This window comes from Trichosurus vulpecula, chromosome 4, assembly GCF_011100635.1.
Source record: "Trichosurus vulpecula isolate mTriVul1 chromosome 4, mTriVul1.pri, whole genome shotgun sequence".
In the NCBI taxonomy this organism is placed as follows: domain Eukaryota; kingdom Metazoa; phylum Chordata; class Mammalia; order Diprotodontia; family Phalangeridae; genus Trichosurus; species Trichosurus vulpecula.
This window is the reverse complement of record NC_050576.1, coordinates 325,435-345,231: the sequence shown is the minus strand read 5'-3', so window position 1 is coordinate 345,231 and position 19,797 is coordinate 325,435. Positions and strand designations below refer to the sequence as shown.

Genomic DNA, 19,797 nt, shown 5'->3' with positions numbered 1-19,797 from the left:
TTTCTCTAGTTAAATAGGGTTTTCTAAGAATTTCAGAGTTCAAGAGAGAGAATATAATGTTATAATGATATTATGTAGTATAAAATGTGCTAGATGATACATACATACACATGTATATGCATGTCCATCTACATGTGCACACAGAAACACATATATGCATGAACATCTACATGTGCGTATATGTACATGCTTAGACACTTGTGTACGGGTATCCAGGTTGTAGAAAGTGATCTCTTTTGAGGCAGGGGCAAATGTTCATTTTTGATTTGATTTCCGTTAGTGGCCACTTAGCAAGTGCCAAATGAATTGACTGAAGACTGGTTCTTCCTATATTTGGGGTCTTATTTTGGTTTATTTCTGCGGTGAAGATGGCGGTGCTCTCTGCTCCTTTGATAGTAAGTGGGTGACGCTGGGAGGATCACCTGGTACTTGGCTGAATTTCTACAACTGTGTGGACAGGAAGAGGTCACCAATGCACAGACTTTGGGGACAGCCCTCCTTCCCCCCCCCCCCCCCGCCCAAAGCTGGGGCATCTTTTGCCTTTTCCTAATGGAGATTAGAATGTTCCTCTTTTTCTTTCCATACAGATTTTGTACTGTACTTTAAGTACTCCCAAGATTGACATGGAAAGACTCTTAGGAGCACAGATTGGACTGGAAGATTTAATATTTGCCCATGTGAAAGGAATTCAGAAAGAAGTGAATGTGTATAAATCGGAGGATGCCCTTGGCCTCACCATCACAGACAATGGCGTTGGCTATGCTTTTATAAAGGTAAGCTTTAGCTGATTCATTTTTACAGGATTGTATGGCAATCGAAGTCAGTGGTCTTTAGGCTACTTAGAGAACGACTGAAGGCGTTGTCTGCCCACAGTTCCTCCCATTCTTCCCAAAGAATTTTATCCGATTTACAGTCTTTTTCCTGAGAGCGTGGGGCAGACAAAACATGGTGTGGGGAGACCCGTTCCACACTGGGAGCTTACTGAGCTCCATTCCTGACTTGCTGCTTATAACTGGTGGAGTGGAGCTGCTGAGTACTCCTTCTCCATACTGCCTTCTTGGTTCCTTTTAAATCCCTTTAAAATTTTTTTCAGCTATGAGGAAAATTTAACCCAGGGCCCTTGAATTTGTTTTTAAAAATACCTTGAAAACGGTATTTTGATATATTTGATTTCCTATATCACATCTCCACCATGTTGCTCCTCCCCACCCCTTGTGAATTCTTTGGGAGGGTAGAAACTTCCATTTTGGGGCCAGGCCCAGGCTGGCCATGTTTCATTCTCCTCCTGGCTGGGCTTCTCACTGTCTGGACTTTGCTATCATACTCCCATGTGGGGACCTCCCCTTGGGTGTTGTCTTCTTCCATTAGAATGCAAACTCCTTGAGGTCAGGGACCATCTTTCTCTTTGCCAGGACCTCTGGTGTGAGGCTTGCCCAGCCCTTTTCAGGAATGCTTATCCACCTTTAGTGTTCACCTCTCACCCAATTCTCACCTTGGCTCCAAGAAGCTGTAGCCTGTAATGGCCACACCCCAGAAAGCCATCTTGGCGGATGGGCTAAACCAGGCTGAGGGTAACCAATGGATGGACCTCAAAGCCACTGGGGAGTTAGAGGGATGTTTCCCTCAAGCATGTGAAGACTTTCCCTAGAAGAATAATTTGTTCCAGTGGCCTCGAAGGTGCTGTGGCATGCTTAGAGCTTGTTCAGACACTGAAAATGCCACGGCCATCCTCTGCATTCTGAGCCATTACCACTTTTATTCTGCCACTGGACTTCAGTGACTCTAGAGGACAGGGTGAGGCTGACAGCTTTGTGGAACTCTGCTTCACTTAAATCCAATTCACACTTGAGTCAAGACCACCCCTTGACGTTATCGGTCCTCTTCAAAACTGTGAGACGAAGAACAGTTTATACCCCTAGTGCTTGCGCATTTAGGGTTAGGGTTAGGTGCTTAATTAATTAGCACAGCAGGTGCTTAATAAATACTTGTTGCATTGCTTAACCTTTTACACATTGGAAAATATTATCTGGAGAGGGGGTCCATAGGCGATGCCACACTGCCCTGGAAGACGGTGACATAAAAATGGTCAAAAAGCCCTGAATGATGTGGTTCTGTGATGGAAACACAGAGTAGGAAGGCCTGAAGGCAAGAGTGAGAACTTTGTTAGGAATGAATAAGAAAGCCCCAGCTTTTTTCTTCAGTAATTGAGACTGATTGGAAGAGAAAGTTTTTGTTCTGAAGTCTGAATACAGGGAGCTGTTCATAAGAAAAGGGCCCAGGTTCATACCACGGAGTTCGCCCTACATTCCACCAGCATTTTTCCAACAGGCCCTGTCACATGGCTTTGGGTGGCAAAACAAAAAATCTGTCCCTCTTCCAGAAGCTCACATCCTCCTGAGGGGTAAAACCTGTAAATAGATTTAATTCAACTGGTATTTCCTAGGTGTGGGTGGAGACAAACCAAAGTGAATGTATTGCCCTCAAGGGGTTTATGTTCTATGTATGGTGTGTATGGGCAGAGGGGGGCTGCCCATCATGCATCGAGTAATAAGTAAATAAAAAGTGATTTTTCAGCAACCAGGTCATTAACTAGGGTGATCTGGAAGATAGCTTGTGGAGGGAGAGATCCTGGTCACTAACTGGGAGGATCAGGAGAAGCTGAGCAGAGCCTGGAAAGGCAGGTGAGGAGGAGTGACTCCAGGCAAAGAGCTGGAGGCCAGAGACCTATTGTTTGATGTGGATCCAGCCAGCCCGAAGGGCTTTAAAGGCCCAGTCCGGAAGTTGGTGTGGAGAGGCCGCCTATTCATAACCCTGCCAGAGGGATGACTCCGTCAGAAGTCCTGAGGGTTGATGAAATGGAAAAAACTTGTGGTGGGAAAGTCATGCAGGATTATCTATGGAAATTCAGGCAATGAGGCGGAGACTGCTCTATCTCTGCAGTGTCGCCAGCCCAGGGGCCTCTCAGATGGGGGGCATGAAACTGGACAAACATTCATGGACTGCAGAGCTGTTGGCATCCACTACAGGGCCTCCTGCTTGATCTCTTGGGGTATGCCCAACACCCTGTGTGCCCACTTCCCAGTACTAGGTACCATCCCTTTGTGGATTGGAAGGGTCGTTGTGGGAGTGCGAGAGACTGGAGCCAAAAGTTCAACAGCCTAGGGCAGAATTGGAAAAGAAATAAGAACAGAAGATTATGGAGTTTTACAAACTTAGTTTAAAATTGGTAGGGAGGTTTTTCTATTACACAGGGGCAAGACTGCTGGGCTCGGCCTTAGGAAGACCTAAGGTTCGATCTTACTTCTGACGCTCTCCAGCTATGGCCATCTGCGAAAATCACTTAACCTTCTGTGCCTCTGGGGATCGATTCCCCAAGATTTAGGGATGTTCGATCTTTATTGGTGGAGGGCATTCAGCACCAAGAGTTTACCTCGAGGATGAAATCATGGATCCTTTGTCTACAAAGTTGTATTCGGGGACTGGGAAGTGGGGAGGAGAAAGGAATAAAAGATGAAACCCCAATAAATGAGGACGTGCCTGGTTCAGTACGGGAAGGAGACCTAGGGGAAGAGGCCCAGGCCTGGCGGTGGGGCTGCCTGGCTCGCACCCTTCCTGTCCTAACAAAGGGTCCGTTGCGTCCGGCTCTGGTGCAACTTCAGGAGGCATGGAGAGAAAACCACTCAATTCCCAGGGCGGAGTAATTGGGGAAAGGGAAGGAAATGAGAGGCGCTTCTAGAGGTCCTACTATGTGCCAGGCACTGTGCTGAGCGCTGAGGAGAAACAGACACTTTTATTCATTTTTCACTTCTTTAAAAAGACACGTGCTTAATTAAAATATCATCGGGCATCAGTGGAAGCAACTAAACGTGTTGGTAGCGATTTACAGGTAAATGAAAGTGTCCTACCTCTTCTCAGGGTTTCCAGCCAGGTAAGTTCCTCTTGTTTCTCTTCTCACTTCCTGCCCTGTTGTTATCAGACGGCTTTCCTTTCTCTGGTTCTGCGAGGAAGACTTTGTGTCATATCACCCAGATGTTTGCAGGTTTCGGGGTGCTCTTTATCCTCGTCAGTTTTAATCTCAATATAGGTGCTCCACTCCCTGAACGTATTTATTTGTCCTCTTTGCTTGGACATTTAGGGTTTGGATTTTTTTCTTTAGCTTATTACTATAACGTAGGTAGGAAAATCTTTGGTGCAGTGGAAATAACAGATACCCTAGAAGCTGAGGACGCTGGTGCTGACTTACCTGTATGAATCTGGAAAAAACACTTAAACTGCCAAGGCCTCAGTTTCCCCACCTGGAAAAAGAGGAGATTGCACTAAACAATATCTGAGGTCCCTTCAAACTCTAAATCTCTGATTCTTTAAACCGATAGAAGTTTTATTTTTCTTTTTGAAGGAGGGGGTTTGTTTCTGATAACATTTTCAAGGTATTTTCCCAACAATGGCCATTTGGGGTTCAAAGCTTTGATTATTCTTACCCTGATTACTGCCTATTTCCATATTGCTAGCCAAAAAAATTATTCAATAGGGTTCGTTAACCTGAGGACTGTGAAATCTTTAAAAATATATAATTTGAGATCTGCATTTCAACAGAATGGGTTTTCTTGTATTCTTTGTCATTTGCGGGGTATGCATTTACAAACATGATTCTGAGAAGGGGTCCATAGGCATCGTCAGACTGTCAAAGGGGATCAGGACACAGACAAGGTGAAGAACTCACTCTACCCGATGAGGCAGCAGCCACTTTGAAATGAAAAATGACAAGAAAGTCTGACAGCAGCAATCCTTTTTGGAAAGTGAAGGGGTGTGTGTGTGTGTGTGTGTGTGTGTGTGTGTGTGTGTGTGTGTTTCTTCTTCATTAAGTGGGGAACTATTTTATAAATAGCCATTAACCTCATTCTTTTCAGTGTCCTGCTTCTATCTATAGACATTTTAAAGATGTTATGGTACTCTGTTGTAATAGGGCTAGAATGTCACATAGCCCCCGGCTCTCTCATTCAGGGGACAGATTCATTTAAATAATTTCTTTGGGAGCTAATCGTGGCCTGGGCCAGAGGCCATAGAGAGGAGGAGTCTCTGTGCTTTCTTTCTTCCTTCCCCTTCTCCTTCTCCTCCTTTTCCTCTCCTCCCTTTTTCCCTTGTACCCAGGCACATTATCTTTGGTAATAGCGATCATCTCTATCCCACTGCCCCCCCTCCCTTCCTCACCCCTCCCTCAAGGCTCTTCCCTCCCTCTCTGTCTCCACAGACGAGATTAGGGCCTGCCCAGTATTTCTTAAGTACTTATAAGGTCATCCTGTGGGAAGAGCCCTGCTCTAGAGACAGAAAACCTGGGTTCGAATCCTACTCTGGGTCCTCCCTGCCTGTGGACCTTCGTCAAGATACTTTACCCCCTCCATGGACTAGGCAGCTTTGAGGTTCCCTTCGCTCTGTTTGTTTTCTTCCTTCCTTACTTTCTCTTCCTTCCTCTTTCCTTCCTCCCTCCATCCCTCCCTCCATCCATCCCTCTCTTCTTCTTCTTCTTCTTCTTCTTCTTCTTCTCTCTCTCTCTCTCTCTCTCTCTCTCTCTCTCTCTCTCTCTCTCTCTCTCTCTTTCTGTTTTTTGGCAAGGCAATAGGGGTTAAGTGACTTGTCCAGGGTCACACAGCTAGTAAGTGTCAATGTCTGAGGCCACATTTGAACTCAGATCCTTCTGACTCTCCACTCCTACTCTGTCCACTTCACCTCCTAGATGTCCAGGTTCTCTTCACTCTCAATTGATGATTCTATTCAGTGCCAGGTACTGGGCACATGGGGGGGGGGGAAGCAATGTAACCTGCCCTTGAGGAGCTCATGTTCTAATGGGGAAAGCAGTTTCTCTACAGACAAGAAATACAAAGTATTTTAGGGAGTGGAGAGAGGGGAAGAACAACTGGGAGGATCAGGATAGACCCTCCTGTAGGGAGTGACCCGGGAGCTGAGGCTCAAAGAAAGCTCAGAATTCTGTGAGGCAAAGGTGAGGAGGGCATGCAATCTAGGTGGGGGCATAGCCTGTGCAAAAGTATGGAGAGGAGAAACAGCAAGCAGGTCAGTTTGGCTGGAATAGATGAGGTGTTCCAAAGCCATTAAGCTTAAAGCTTCTCTAAGACTCTGGGGATGTACAGTGCATGAAGGGCACAGTGGACAAGCAAACTAGAAAGGAGATGATGACAGGCTTTAAAAGCCAAGAACAGGTGTTTGTATTTTATAGCTCAGTCAAGAGGGAGCCCCTGGGGCTTTACTGGTGGCTTTGGAGTGGGCCGGCAAGAAGTGAAGAGGGTCTGAATGAGACTGGCATCTGAGCACCTGGAAACCTGAATGGAGGCTTGATGGGATAGGCATGTGCATTAAAGGACAGAGTTGGGAGAAGAAGGTAGTTTCTAAGAAGCCTCAAGCTGGCCGAGGATCTTGCCTCAGTATTTTGTTGACCTGTTGTTGCTTTGAATCTTGGTTTCATAATGATTTTTTTTTTCACAGCCAGCATCTGTCAGACGTCTTCCTGCTTTTCAGGTCAGCCCTCCCTCTAACCACTACACCATATTCTTTCACGATATCTTGACTAGATTGTAAACTGTCTGAAGAGAAGGACCATAGTTTATTTAATATTTAAATCTCTTCTAGCATGTAGGATATAGCTTTGAACTTTGTAGGTGCTTAATACTTTGGATGGCTTGGTTTCCCCAGTTTGGGCACCTTCCTGGTGATCCCTTTTTGTCTTTTGTCTGTGGTCTAGCATGACAGTAGTTTTCTGAAATTCTGGCCAATAGTCATTGGGCTCCACCCCCCTCAATTTGCCCTGTTAGAGTGTAACCTCCTTGAGGACAAAGACTATCCATTTTTATCTGTATTCTATGAACATTTGGCCAGATCCCAAATGTTTTTTATTAGGAGGAAGTGGACCCTTTGGGTGGAAAGTTGTCTGGGTGTAACCAGAATGGCCTTTGTTTTCTTTGAGTGACTCAATTTATCTCAGTGAGCTTTACTAGGTGCTAAGCCCCAGGCCCAAACCCCATTAGGTGTTAACATAATCCATGTGGATGTGAACCTCCCAGGGTCCTAAGGGGAGGGGCCAACTCAAGAACCAATCACCAGAGCCTGAGCTCTGGTGATTCAGATGATGTTTGATGTCTGAAGCCCTATAAGAAGGGAGGACAGAGCCATTTGTGCGGGGCTCTGGAGATGGTGTTGATGAGGAGACTCCGGGTAGCTGTACCTAAGGAGCCCTCCAGCTTGTAAACCCAGATGTTGAAACTTTGTTCAACTCTGGTAACTGTGTGTTGGGATTTGAATCAGACAAAGTCTGTTGATGTTTGTAATTTGTTTGCATTTTGTTTTGAAGTTCAAGGTGCTGGTTTTTTCCCCCTGAACTAACTGAATGATATTTGAATTAAAAGTAAGCCTGTCAACCCCTTCACCTTGCTTCTCTTGCTTAAGCAGATCAAAAGAACCTGTGGTATTGGCAGCTTTCTGGGTGCTGGCTGTGGGTGAATCTTAAACCCTCACAGAAGCTGCTAGCCAGATTGTTAAAACACTGGGCTTTTGGAGAGCTGATCTTTCTGTGTTCTGTCACTGCTTTTAGAGCCCTTCATAACCCAGCCCCTTCCTACCTTTCCCGCCATTCTATATACTCCTCCTTGTGCCCACCCATGTACTTTGCCATCCAGTAATGCTAGCCTGGCCTCCTTGTTCCTTCCCCTTTCCTGACTCCCCCATGCCTGGAACTCTCCTTCTCCTGCCTTCTCTGGAATCTTTCAAGTCCCAGCTGAAATCCCCCCTTCTACAAGAAGACTTTCCCAATCTTCCCTTTTAGATGGCCTCCAATTTGTCTTGCAGATCCATCTGGCATGTACGGGTTGTCTGTCCATTATCCACCCTGTTAGACTGTCAGCTACTTGAGGGCAGGGACTTTTTTTTGGCCTTTATTTGTATCCCCAGTTCTTAGTGCCCAATGCCAAGCTCACAGTAGGCACTTTACAAATGCTTGTTGACTTGGCTTACTATTCCCTTTTTTGGTATTGTTATCATGGGGCAATAGAAGGCACTCTGTCTGATGGGGTCTGACCCTTTTCCTTTCAGGAAGGGAGTTAACCCAAATTAACTGGCAACTTGTGACAGTGTCTAGGCTTCATTCAGATTTTCCACCTTCCGTTCTAAACCATCCTTGTCTATTAGAATTCTTCTTCAAGACCTTCACTTTCCCCTTTTATCTTTTCCTTTAATTCCCCCAACTTTTCCCTTTCTCCATGGTTACTTAGGTGGCTCCTTTCCCTTGCCTAAGGATACACTAATGCTCAGAAAGGTAATCATTAATTAGGTAAATTGTTGTGCTTGGAGGAATCCCAAGAATGACCGTTTTCCAGTCCTTGTTATGCTAAACAAGTTGGTGAAGATTATGTCTTTAGAACCCATTCTATTCCTAGCATTCACTTTTCCTTTTTTCCTTGGAGTCTTTCCATTGATTGGATTTCATTGGGTTTTCTATGGGCAGTTAAGGAGGGGTCACCCAGTTTCTCACTGTTCCCAGAGCAGCTTCTGCAGCTTTCCAGTGCAGCGCCCACTCTGGCAGGTTGTGTCCAGAGGGTGGGAGAGCTCAGGTTTCCTTTGCTTGATTCTGACCCCCTGCAGGGTGATAGAGTGAGCTCTGTCTGAGCAGAACATGATCAGGTAACTTTCATGAAGGAAGTTAATTAATTCTCAACCATGTTAGCATGCAACAAACTAGTATTTTATAAGATTGTATATCTTATGGAGAAGGTGAAGGGGAAACCCAACTGACTTTGGTATTTAATGAACAAAATAAAGAATGAAAAAAAAAGCCACCTGGATATCTTTCCATGAAGATTTAAAATATGTGTGTGTGTGTGTGTGTGTGTGTGTGTGTGTGTGTTTGTGTGTGTATAATTCAGTTACAGAGATTACTGATAGTGTGAAACCAACTTTTCCAACCTAATTTGGTCCAACAATAATTTATTTTAGTGAGTAATGTGTTCCAGGTGCTGGGGACCTGAGGACCAGCCTAGAACACATTGATGGGTTGTTTGATTCCACTGGGAGGGGAGTGGGGAAGGGGGAACAAATCACACTGACATGGAAACAAATGAGTATATACCTGGCACCTGTTTTTCATAAATCACCGAAATCTTTTATTTTTACATCATGGTAAGCTCTCTTTCCCTCCACATGGAATCTCCCCTCATGACGTGACAAAGCGTTAAGAAACATAACTAATGCCATAACTGACGATGCATGCCACACTCTGCCCCTACCTCTATGCTAACAGGTGGAAGGTATGTTTTGTCATCTGGGAGCAGCCAGGTGTCCATGTCTTTGGAGGGTTATTGTAGTCACTGAGGACCCAGACTGTTCTTCTGGGATCGATTAGCCTCAGTTCACATCTATCTTCTCTGTTTCTCCTTGTTCTTTGCCCTACTCCGTGTTAGGGGAAGGAGTAGGTTAAAGCCATATGGCTTCTATAAATTTTGGGATCTGCAGTAGCCAGGGATTGGAACTCAGCTCCTTGGACTCTTTCCAGTGCTCTGTGGAATTATGAGATATGAGGCTTGGCAAGTAGGGACACACTTGCGGTTTTCACCTAATTTTCATCCTCTAAAGGTTGCATTGAAATACCTTCCTCGATTCCTACCTTAGCAATTCACCTTTGCAAGAAGGTGTTGCAGGGGTTGGCCTGTTGACTCTGGCCAGTCCTCCCAGACAGGAAGGACTTTAGGATATGGGCCTGAGAACAGATGCACCAGCTGACCAGCTTTGTGTCTCATCACCAGGAAGAAGGTTGGCTTCCACGGGGAGGAATTCTTTTACCTGTAGTCACTCTGGAAGACCATTATGGTGTGGAGGGGTTAGGCAGCTCAGTAGGATGATGCACTAGACTTGGGGTCAGGAAAACTGAAGCTCAGATCTGGTCTCAGATATTTCTTAACTGTGTGACCCCGGGCAAGTCACTTCACCACTGTCTGCCTCGAGTTTCTCCATCTGTAAAATGGGGATAATAATAGCTCCTACCCCTCAGAGTTGTTGTGAGGATCAAATGAGATGATACTTGTAAAACTCTTTGCAAACTTTAAAGAACCATATAAACATCAGCTATTTTTATTGTGACTTGCACCCAGGGATGTACTGGAACCAGTTGTACCAGCTCACTAAAGCTGATTGTTAAATTTTCAGTTTGTGCATTACACTTTGGAAATTAGCAAACACTACAAATCAGGGCTTGATATGTAATTTTATTGATTTTCTAGACTTAAGAAATTGATGGAGAAAGTGGTAGTAATGCAGAATAACTTAAAAGCGTGCTGTATGCACATTTTTGGTTGTTGTTGGCTTTTTTGGGGGAGCTAGTAGTTAAACATTCACCAGCAACCCCTGACTCCCCACCCTAACCCTCACACCTGTGAAGGCAGCTCCCACCCTCATGAAATCCCAGGTCCTTTGTGGGACTGAAGTGAGAAAGAAGTCACCTTCAGGTTGAAATAGATTGAGTTTGACCAGGTATTTCAGGGATATGATTAATGCACGTGTTTTAAGCATCCCAGCACCGGCTAGGACTTAGCCTGCTGCTCCAGGCAAGGCCCAGGATGAGAACTCTCAAATTAAGGACTTTCCTCCATTCGCCTTATGTGCTTGGCGAGCTTCTAGGTTTGGATCTGCCCCAGCACTGTCAGATCAATGTTGCCAGCCGATGTTTAGAATTCTCAGAGGGACTAATGGCGCTGGGGTCCAGAGCTAATGCGACCGTGAAAAGGATCCTCTGAAAAATACCTTTGAAAAATTAGAGGACTCGCTTGAAAATGTTTGTTCTATGTTTAATGTGCTTTTCCCCAACAGAGAATAAAATACGGCAGCCTGATGGACTCAGAGAAGAGCGTCTGCGTGGGGGATCACATCGAAGAGATAAACGGACAAAATATTGTTGGATGGCGGCACTATGATGTCGCTAAGAAGCTCAAAGAGCTCAAGAAGGACCAGTCATTTTCGCTGAAGTTAATAGAGCCCAAGAAGGCTTTCGGTGAGTATCCACAGGAATTGGTGCATCTTTGCCACGGACATGTCTAGGTCTGAAGGAGGGGCTGCGGCCAACCCCGGGTCCCGGTTTCTGCGGTCACCCTCGGCACTGGGCCCTGGGCCCCTTTGGGCTGAGAGGTCTTAGCACCACCCACCCCCTCTCGTTCGGAAGGAGGAAACTGAGGCCTCGAGGCTTGCTGGAAAGCCTCAAGGTCTTCTGGACTCGAGTCCTTTTCTCTGTCGGCTGCACCAGGCTCCTGGTAAACGCGCTGCCTTTCAGCTGGGCGAACCTCCAAAGGAGCTTGGACTCTTCCATCTCCCAACATGGCCGGCCGAATTCTAGGCTTCCCCAGAAAGCAGCTGCTATTTGGACTCGATTCTTAGATTCAACAGAAGCGGCCGCTTGATGCTATGCACATGGTTGGAAAGCACGCCATTTTTTGGCCCCACGGCTGCTTTTCGAAGGCCGGAAGGAAGAGCTTCCCCTTGGGGGTGACATCCTTCTTTGCCTGTTTTTGCTTCCGCAGATGCTTTCGGCCTGGTCTTCAGCCCCCTCCCCTGCCCCAGGGACGTCTTCTTAGCCAGGAGACCATCTCCCTCGGGTCTCTTAACATCCACCACCATCTGGATGACTGCCTCTGGTGGCCCCCTCTTGTGCCAACCCATTGCAAGGCTGCAGTGACACCCCGGGGTGCAGCCACCCACCACCCCTGCTCTTCTGAGCCCACAAAGAATGCTGGTTCGTTGGCTACTTCTAGGCTGGGAGAGGAGCGACTCTCCTGCTCGGAAATGGAGAGAGAGCTAGATTGGATGTTGGCAGATAGAGCAGTGGGCAGAGGGTTGGACCTGGAATCAGGAAGCCCTCAGACACTGGCTGGGTGGCCCTGGGCAAGGCCCTTCACTGCCATCTGTCTCAGTTTCCTCAGCTGTAAACTGGGGATAATAACAGCAGCTGCCTCCCAGGATTGTTGTAAGGGTCAAATATGACAATATTTATCAAGTGCCTGGCACATAGTGGGCACTCTAGAAATGGGAGCTGCCATGATGAGAAATCACAGGACTTGAGTTCAAATCCTGGCTATGCCATGTGGAGCTTGGGTCACCTTGGGCCTTAAGTCTATAATTCTGTGCTCTGAGGACACTCCTGGGACAGAACGTTCTCTTGGGTTTGTCCCATACCACAGACATGGCTGATAGATACCTGTGCACCCTGCTCTGTGTTGACCCCAAATTGAGGAAGGTTCTACTTGAAACATGTGGTGATGCCACCCCCAAGATCACATGTGTGTGCTTATAGATCAAATATGATCAGAGTGGGCAGGAGCCCCAGGAGCCCCCTGGGTCATCCTGTCCCTGGGACCATGCAATAGGTGATCTGGGCATGGTACTTGTATACACTACATTATTCTGGGCATAGTAGGCATAGTATCTGTATGTAGTACAATGTTCTGGGTGCAGTACTTGCATGTAGCATAACATTCCAGGTTTTGTGCATGCATGTGGTACAATATTCCAAGCATAGTGCTTGTATGTAGTATAATATTCCAGGAATGGTACATGTATGTAGTACAATGTTCCATGCACGGTACTTATGTGTAGTACAGTTTTCCAGGGTACTTGCATGTAGTACAACATTCCAGGGATGGTACGTGGATGTAGCACACTATTCCAGGGATGGTACATGTATGTAGTACATCAGGCCAGGGATGGTACATGTATGTAGCACAATGTTCTGGGCATAGTAGAACCTGTATCTCTCTCTCCCCCTCCCCCAATCCTGTGCAACAAATCCTTTGACTTGTCAAAGTCAAGTTCTTTGACCTGGCCAGGCCTGGTCAGAGTTCCTAATTTTGGGCCTCTGGTGACAGAGACATTTTGGGGCACATGCTCCCATCCCTTCCCAGTTTTTCTAATATTAGGAGCTAGGATTCAGATCTGGTCTGACCCCTTCCTTTCCCCCATTTTTACAGATGAGGAAAGCATGTCAGAGGCAGGATTTGAACCCAGGCCCTCTGACTCCAAAGTCCTTGTTCTTTCTCCATAACCTCTTTGCTCTCTAAAAACCAAACAAACCACAAGTTGACATTTTCACGGCGTTTTTAAGGTTTTTGAGACACCTTACATATGTTATCTGAGACAGACACTATTGTTAGGAGGAATATTTTGGTTTTGCTGATGAAGAGATCTTATTTCAGAGAAGTCCAGTGATTTATCCACGGTCACAGCCAGTACGTGTTGGGAGAGGGTTTGAATCCAGGAAGGCCATGCAGAGAGTACCGGTGGCAGTAACTCACTGATTGCAGGCAGATGCTGAGGACACTGATGTATTCTCAAGGGTGCTATTCTTGGCACAACTCATTGACTCCTAAGGGTCAAGGCATCTGCCCTTTCCCTGCTGGACCTTGCTACGGGATTGTGGCTCCTGTGAAGTCTGCTCCTGGGATGCCTTTGGTGGCATCAGTTTACCCAGATGCTTTGTTGGGTTGACCTGTGCTCCCTCCTGGTTGGCCCTTTCTGATCTGGGCCGGGTCTGGGCAGCCTGCCCAGTCCTTATCAGGCAGTGACTGGAATGCTTCTTGAGAGATGGTTTTAAGGTTTCCCTTTTCTGTCTTTCCCAATGACCTCAGCCCTGTGAAATTGGCCTGTAAAACCGAGCATTTTCCCAAGGCTGTGGAAATCTGTTCACTCCTTTAAAGGACTAGACCTCCTTCCATTGGCTTATTAACCCTTTGTTACTAACCCTTAATAGCATAGAAGTCACTGCCAAGCCCTGGGGGTGGAAAAAAACTGCTGACTTAATTTGGTCAATGATGAGCTCAGAAACCAGACTGGAAAGAGTAGAGAAGAAAGTGAGAGGGCAGGAGGTGGACGCAAACCTCCCGGAGGGGTGAAGTCACCTGCCCAGGGTCACATAGCTAGTTACTGTCTGAGGTCAAATAGGAACTCAGGGCTTCCTGACTCCAGGCCTAGGGCTCTGTCCCCTGTACCACCTGCTGCCTCAGTGGTGGTGATGGGACAAGGGGGTGAGAAGGGGAGAGATTCAGAGAGGGGAGAGTGGGGGTGGAGTTTACAGAGTGGAAATAGGAAAACAAAGGAATGTGAAATCGGAGCAGGGGGATAGCTAGGGAAGGTCCTGAAGGGCAGAGGATGGGTTTAGAGGGGCCATGGGATAGTGGGAAGTTTGGGTCATGGGATGGCATGCAGTTTGGGTCAGCTAGAGCGTCACCAGATTGTAAAGGGGAAAACTGTGAGGAATGATGAGGTCCAGGATGGGACTGTTCCCCATGTGAGGTGAAGGTGGAGAGGCTGAGGAACTGGGAGGTTCAGGAGTGACCCAGGGACAGAGCTCCCTGAGAAAGCTGCGGGAAATGACCGGGGGCTGGCATGCAGTCTCTACCATGATCTTATGTGGCAGAAATTGTAATTGAGTGAACTTCCAAAAAGAAGAGGTGGATAGACTATGGTAAAGAGAGTGTCTGAGAATAATGATGGGGACCCAGCTCTGGGACTGGCCACAGGGGTGCCACAATGATATTCTTAAAGACCAGGTCTGAGCACATAACTCTTCTAATCAATAGATTCCAGTGAGACCTTATTGACACTAGAAACACATGTCTATCTTTATCTCAACCTTTTACATTTGCTTTTTGTTTCTAAGTTTTACAATGCACACAACTATTGGCACTCTAGTACACGATATAGAATTATTTATAAATAGTTAAATGTAGTCTGTGATCAATTTTTTTTACTAACAAATATTATTTTCCCCTCACTTTATTTTCTATATAGCTTGTTTGTATATGTTGCTTGCATGATGTCTCCCCATTGGATGGGGAGCTCCAGAGCAGGGGCTGTCTTTTACCTTTCATTGTATCCCTAGAGCCTAGTCCAGTGCCTGGCACACAAGAGGTACTTAACTGATGCTTGTCAACTGACTGAATGATCAAAAGTTTTCCAGAACACTTAGGGTCTGGTCTCTATCACACCATGTCCATGCCCGTGGTTTTCAGTCTGAGACTATGAACTCTAGGTGGTAAAGAACCTTCTTATACTTAATCTGCGAAGCCCATGGTGCTTCTCAAGAGTCTTAAAGGGCAATATGGCATAGTGGATAGCATGCTGCACTTGAGTTGGCTTAGATACCAACAGGAAGGACCAAGCTGCCTATTTGTAGAGGACTCAGCCCATTTGCAGACAGGCCAGGGTTTGTAAATGCATCACAGGGCATCTTGGTTGCAGTAGCTTGAATGGGATGCAGGAAACCTTTCCTACCCAATCAATGATAATTTTTTTTTATTATAATGATGTCATTTTTGGCCCTGTTCTCCCTTGTAAAACGAGGAAGTTAGATTAAATATAATTCCAAGTCTCCAGGAGCCTAGAGAAACATGGCAGACGTTGATGGAATAGGGTTTAATTTAGCTTTCCCTTTGGCGCCACCAAATGGCCAACTTTGGTTTAGTCTCGCACAATCCTTTTCTGTGGTGATCACACATATTTTTTGCTTTATCAGAACCAGACAGGTCCTTTCCTCTGATTATTCAGGTGTTGCCTAAAGGCCTGCAGATTAGAAATGGTTCCCAAAGGCAACATATAGGGAAAACTTCAGAAAAATTTGTTCACTTTAGGATAGATGGGGAGAGTTATAGGATTTAGGTTGAGGTCTTCAAATTTGGTAATTTTGTTTATTTTATGACTTTATATCATTCTCACCAATTCCTGAAAGGCATGCCCTAATATATGGTAATTTTTTTGTTTTAAGTTAGTGTAAACAAAATTAAGATAAATTTGTTTTGAGATATTGAGAATTTAATAAATGTCTCTTGAGATCATTGAATGAACATAAATAACAACTGTTAATTTCATTTTATATCATTCACTCATTCTTGAGAATTTTAGAAACTCCTCTTGAGATTATTAGGAATTTCTTGTGATATCAGGAGATTCCTGTTGGGAATTATTACTATAGTCTTAGGAATATTTAGTGATCTAAAAATATGACATTTATCTCACTGGTATCTCATCAGTATCTTTAGTATTTTTTATTGTCCACACAGCACTTTGCTCCTCTCTGAGGCATGATGTATTGGAAAATCTGTATGTGTGTCCTACTTCCCACTAGACTCTATGAAAGGAGCCACGAATCTCTTTTATCTAAATGGTGAGTCTCCTCCAGTGCCCAGGACAGTGTTTTGCACATAGTAGGTACTTGATAAAGGTTTTTTGAATTGAATAATAAAGTGTAGCCGAATCTGAATAACCTAAATTGGCAAATAATCAAAACTAATTCTGAAATCATTGAATGTTAGATTTAGAATGAACCGTAGGGACTCTGCAGTTCAATTTTCTCATTTTACAGATGAGTAAACTGAGACCCAGAGACATAATTTGGTTCAGTGGGGAGGGGTTTATGGGAGAAGGACCCAGTTTCAAGGAGCAGGAGGCATTTTGAAAGGAGATTTGGAGGGCTTGGGAATTGTGAGGATGGCCAGGGATTGAAATTTGGGAGGAGAAACTTGAGGAAACAAGAGTTTGGAGCAAAAGAAGAGTGTCCAGAGCTAGAAGGGAGCTGGGTGACCACTTGGTCTAACTCATGCTGGAAAAAGGATCTTGTCTCCACCCTGCCCTACCCTTCCCCCATGTTATCTGGTTCTGACTTCCTCCTCTGGCTTACAAGGTCAACATGTCAAAGATGCGATGATCACCCCTCCTGCAGGCCTCCTTCTTTTGGTGTCCTGTTGGACCCTGCCTTTTCAGTCTCTTGGGCTGTCACCTAGGTTTACACTCTGGCAGTCAGCCCTGACTCTTCCTTCTCCCTCTGTGCCCCACATTCAAAGACTCATGAAGTCCTGTTGATTCTATGCTCTTGGCCGCTTTTGCATCCATGCCCTTCCCTCCATTCACAAGGCCACCATTCCAACGTCGGCCCTCATCTTCCCTTCCCTGAACCACCAAAGTAGCCTTCTAATTGCTGTCCCTGCCTCAAGCCTCTCCCTCCTCCCAGCCATACTCTTACATCTGTCAAAGTATGACCAGGGCACTCCTCTCTGTGAGAGGATGCAGTGACTCCTTCTGACTTCCAGTACAAAATACAAAGTCCTCTGTCTGGTGCCCATCTGTCCTGGTGTTTTAACAATCCAGTTAGCAGCTGCTGTGGGGATGTAAAACCAACAACAACCAGCTCAAAGAATGCTGCAAGCCCAGGTTCTTTTGATCTGCTTTACTAAGGAAAGCAACATTAAGGGGTTAACAATCTTACTTTAATCCAGTATACAAATATCATCCACTTAGTTCAGGGGAAAAAGCCAGCACCCTGAGCTTCAGAGCAAATACATACAAATTACAAAATTAACAGACGGATCTTATCTGATTCAAATCCCAATTCATAGTTACCAGAGTTTAACCAAGTCCAAACATCCGGGCAAGCTGGAGAGCTCTTAACTATAGCTGCCCGGAGTCTCCACATCAGGGCACCACCAAGAGTGAGAGCCCTAAGCAAATAGCTCTGTCTTCCCTTTTTATGCACTCTTTAGCCCTCATCAAACCTCATCTGAGCAACCAGAACTTAAGCTTCATAACCTCCCTTCATTGGCCCCACCTGGAGCCCCACCTTAGTTACCAATTCCCACCCACATAGGCTTAGCGCCTAATAGATAGGGGTTTGGGCCTGGGGCTTAGCACCTAGTAAGACTCAATCAAAGACACTGAATTAGTTAAAAGAAACAAAGGCCAAACTCTTCAAGGATCCCCAATACACCTGGCTTATTGCCTCTCCCTCCCCCGGCCTCCAGACATTCTGGTCTACTTCCTCTCCTCTGTTGATTACAATCCATCTCCCACCTCTGTATCTTTGCAGGGGGGCATACAGGTGTTCAGGGAAGACTAGCACCTCTGGTTGGGGGCTTTTCCTACACCTTTGGTGACCTCCCATCATGCAGCTCTCACCTGTGGCTCCAAGAAGCTTTAGCAATGCAGCCAACCTTGGCAGGGGTGGCCCCACCCACCTTTCATGCTTGTTATTAGGCAGTCCCTCCTTGCCTTTGTCTTATAGAATCTCTACCTTTCTTCAAAGTAGAGTTTGGTGTTACCTCTTAAAGGAGGTCCTTCCTCATCCTTTCCCCCATTTTCAGTGCTCCCTCTCCCTAATTTTATTTATTCTGAATATATCATGAATATATTTGTATGCATGTTGTCCACTGCACCCAGTAGAATGTAACGTCCTTGGGGGCTAGCACTGTTCCATGCTTGTCTTTGAATTCCCAACATGTAGCCAAGTGCCCAGGGCAGAGCAGGTGATGGGTCATTGGTGTGTTGTTGCTGCTTTTGGAGAACGGAGGATTGGAATGCCATATTCAGGACTCGGTTGCCTGAGATCCAACAAGCAGTGGTGAGATTGACTTGGACTCAGCTTTTCCAGGGCCTGCCTCTGCCTGGGAAGCTCGCTCTGTTGCTCTCTCTGTCTGCTGCCTGGCCCTGGCTGTCTCTTTGCTTTCACTATTCATGGATCAAGGCCAATCGCCACCTTCTTTTATGCCTTCCTTCTCCCTGTATCAAACCCTCCCCACAGAGTTTGAAAACCTCCTGGTGCTGCTGCTGCTGCTGCTGTCTCTTTCCTCAGGCTCCTTTCCCTCCCATCTGTCCTTTCCAAATGCTTCCTTGAACTCTTTGTGTGAGTGGTCTAGACTGTCTTGGACAACTCTGGGTAGTCCTGTCACCTCTTAGGAAATGTTGGCACATTGTCCATTAGCATCACTTGGTGCCGGAGTGTGTAGAGCTTGAAGGAACTTTAGGGAATATTCTCTTTCTGCCTCTCATTTCATAGATCACAGACCTAGAGCTGAAGGTGCCTTGAGGGTACCTTGGCCAATCTCCAAGCAAATGGAATCCCTGAGATCATCCAAGTGTTAAGTGACAGAGGCGGGCTTTGAACCCTAGGCTCCTTCTACTGAGAAATCAAAACTCACGTGTTTGTAAATTGGTACTTTAGTTCAGGGCACACAGTAGGTGCTCATCTTCTGTACCTGGCTGTCTCTTTTTAGTGCTCTGAAACCCCTTCTCTAGAGCGTTAAAATCAGTCTAACCTTGGAGGCAGGATGGAGGTAGAAATAGATGGAGTTGATATCCAAGGAGTCCAGTTCAAATTCAGCTTTGCTGCTGACTACATGGGTATCCTTGGGACTTAACCCTCTCTGGGTCTTGGTTTTTTAATATGTAATTTATTGGTAATTGGTAAATTGGTAATTTAATATGTAAAAGGAGAAGGCTGGTCTAGGTGGCCCCTGCAGTCCCCTCTAAGCCCTGGACACTTGCTTCTGTGACACTCGCCACTCTTCACTTTGGTTTTCGTGTTGTTGTTTGTGGTTTTCTTGGTAGAGATCCTGCAGTGGTTTGCCGTTTCCTTCTCTGGCTCATTTTACAGATGAGGAAACGGAGGCAAATAGGGTGAAGTGACTTGCCCAGGGTCACACAACTAGTAAATGTCTGAGGCTGGATTTGACCTCAGATCTTCCTGATTCCAGGCCCAGTGCTCATCTACTGCACCACCTAGTTGCTCCCCTCTGCTCTTTAGGGGTAAAGCACTGTTTCTTCATTGATAAAGTAAGCTGGAGAAGGAAAGGACAAACCACTCCAGTATCTTTGTCAACAAAACCCCAAATGGGGTCACGGAGGGTCAGACCCAACTGCAAAATGACTGAATGACAACATAATTCTCAACAGCTGTCCTATTCCCTTCTTCCAGGGCTGAGTCAGTAACAGAAG

The 19,797-nt window shown here is 45.9% G+C and overlaps 1 protein-coding gene across 1 annotated transcript in view; it reads left to right on the top strand.

The window, feature by feature from the left end:
* GIPC2 (GIPC PDZ domain containing family member 2) overlaps positions 1–19,797 on the top strand; it is a 63,285-nt gene that overhangs the window by 23,327 nt on the left and 20,161 nt on the right. Inside the window, exons 2-3 of the mRNA XM_036757589.1 lie at positions 588–773; positions 10,861–11,041. Coding sequence (XP_036613484.1) covers positions 588–773; positions 10,861–11,041 — 367 coding nt within the window. The remainder of the gene's footprint in view (positions 1–587; positions 774–10,860; positions 11,042–19,797) is intronic.